The sequence below is a fragment of the Myotis davidii genome, unplaced genomic scaffold (genome assembly GCF_000327345.1).
Source record: "Myotis davidii unplaced genomic scaffold, ASM32734v1 scaffold461, whole genome shotgun sequence".
NCBI lineage: Eukaryota > Metazoa > Chordata > Mammalia > Chiroptera > Vespertilionidae > Myotis > Myotis davidii.
In genome coordinates this window covers 742,665-744,953 of record NW_006295825.1, presented here as the reverse complement: position 1 = coordinate 744,953, position 2,289 = coordinate 742,665, and the positions used below count along the sequence as shown (strand labels likewise).

At 37.7% G+C, this 2,289-nt stretch overlaps 1 protein-coding gene across 3 annotated transcripts in view; it reads right to left on the bottom strand.

Moving 5' to 3' along the window:
* The window catches only part of TIPIN (TIMELESS interacting protein), a 14,016-nt gene that overhangs the window by 1,088 nt on the left and 10,639 nt on the right, over positions 1–2,289 (bottom strand). For all 3 annotated transcript variants that reach the window (XM_006770757.2, XM_006770759.2, XM_006770758.2), the window contains exon 7: positions 1,445–1,651. In XM_006770757.2, coding sequence (XP_006770820.1) covers positions 1,445–1,651 — 207 coding nt within the window. The remainder of the gene's footprint in view (positions 1–1,444; positions 1,652–2,289) is intronic.

The following is a 2,289-nucleotide window of genomic DNA, read 5'->3' as shown; positions in this document are numbered from 1 at the left end:
ATGCTCTATCCACTGAGCCAAACCGGTTTGGCCGTTGGTTAATTCTTATATGTGCCCTGATTGGGGATCAAACCCAGAACTTTGGCATATTGAGTCGATGCTCAAACCAACTGAGCTACCTAGCCAGGGCTGCAGTTATTTCTAAATACAGTTTTGTTTTGTTTTTAATTCTCACCTGAGGATATTTTTTCCATTGATTTTTTACAAAAAGCGGAAGAGAGGAAGGGAGGGAGGCAGAGAAAGAAACAGCAAAACCGACCAGCTGTCTTCCCACGTGCCCCAACAGGGGCCTGGGATGGAACCTGCAACCAGGTACTTACCCTTGAGCTGGAATCAAACCCAAGACCCTTCAGTGCGCAAGCCAACATCCAACCACTAAGCCATACATATTGGCCAGGGCTTAAATACAACTTTAACAAACATGGTTGTCTAGTTTCCAAACCCACAGTCTGTTTTAAAAACAGCACATTTTTCCCTGGATGGTGTGGCTCAGTTGGGTGTCGTCCCATGCACCAAAAGGTTGCTGATTCAATTCCCGGTCAGGCATGTGCCCAGATAGGGAGGATGCAGGAGACAGCCAATAGATGTTCTGCTCTCACATCAATGTTTCTCTTTCTCTCTCCTTCTCCCTTCCTCTCTCTAAAAACCAATAAAAATATTTTTAAAAATTAAAAGAGTTCATTTTATGGCAGTTTTTCTAGAGAGAAGGGAATGTAACAGGCAATCAAACTGATAGCTCACAACAAGTGACACAAGACAAAAAAACCAACAAAGAATTTTAGGGGCCAGCTGGTGTGGCTCAGTGGTTGAGCATCGACTTATGAACCAGGAGGTCACGGTTCAATTCCTGGTCAGGGTACATGCCCGGATTGCAGGCTCGATTTCCAGTGAGGGATGTGCAGGAGGCAGCCAATCAATGATTCTCTTTCATCATTGATGTTTCTATCTCTCTCTCTCTCTTCCTCTCTGAATTCAATGAAAATATATATATTTTTAAAAAAATTTAGGATCACTTATTCACATCATAGCAAATGGCTCTAAAATCCTCACTGGGTGCAAAAAGCATTTTATATGTTTAGGAAAATTACCATAATAATTAATGTCCATAATTATGATCCTAAAGATAAAATTATATTACATGTTTTAAGGAGTCAGGAAAGAATGTTTTTGAAAGACTCAGAATCAATTTTAAATTATTAAAATAACTCTTTCAGAGGTATTCAACTATTCAGAAAACCATCTTGGATCATTTCTTCTTTGGAGATTCCAAATAGGTAACAAACACACACACTGTCTTTTTCTCTCAACTGTACATAAACTTAATATACTATATCATTTTTCTATTTCTAGAGGTATTTTATTTGGAAGATAGTAGAGAAGTTAAAATTTCTAACATGCCCTTACTATATTAATGGTAACACATAAAAACCAGCGTAACATTTACCATTTTCTAAGGACTGACTATTACTCAGTAGCTTTGCCTGTCGTCTTTCCAAGGCCAGCTGTTTATTTCTCTGAATTCTTTGTTGTTGCTCTTCAGTTAGGCTTCTACTTGACTCAGAAGCAAACGTCACATTTTCAGATGAGTTTGTCAAAAATGGATCTAATTCAGTAGCAGTTACATCATGGTCACTATTTTCCACTACTTCATCTGCAGTAAGAAAAAAAAAAGTGAGTACATCTCTAGTATTAAACTAGTTAGAAAAAGAGCTTATATAGCTATTAATTTAAAACCAGTTTATAGTGACAAGGTGCAGACCAGAAAAAACAATTGGTGAGGCATGAGAATGTTACAAACATGCTTGATTCAAACAAGTAAAAGGAATATTTATAAGTCACTTTAAAGAGGCATTTTAAGTCAAACGAAAACAATAATTTAAAAATATACATGAACGGCTCTGGCTGGTTGCTCAGTGGTTAGAGCATCGACCTGCTGACTGAAGAGCACAGGTTCGATTCTGGCCAAGGGCACGTACCTCAGTTGCAAGCTCAATTCCTGGTGGTAGTCGGGGTACGTGCAGTGGGCAACCAATCGATGTGTGTCTCTCACATCGATGTTTCTTTCTGTCTCTCTCCCTCCCACTCTTTCTAAAATCAATGGAAGCCCTAGCCAGTAGGGAATATAACATTCCAGTGTATACAGAAAAGGCAAATTCTTTAATCAAATAAATAGTATTTGATTAAATACTATTTAATCCCTTCCCCTCTGAAATCAATTTAAAATAAATAAATAAATAAAAATCAATGGAAAAATATCCTCAGATGAGGATTAAAAAATATATATGAATG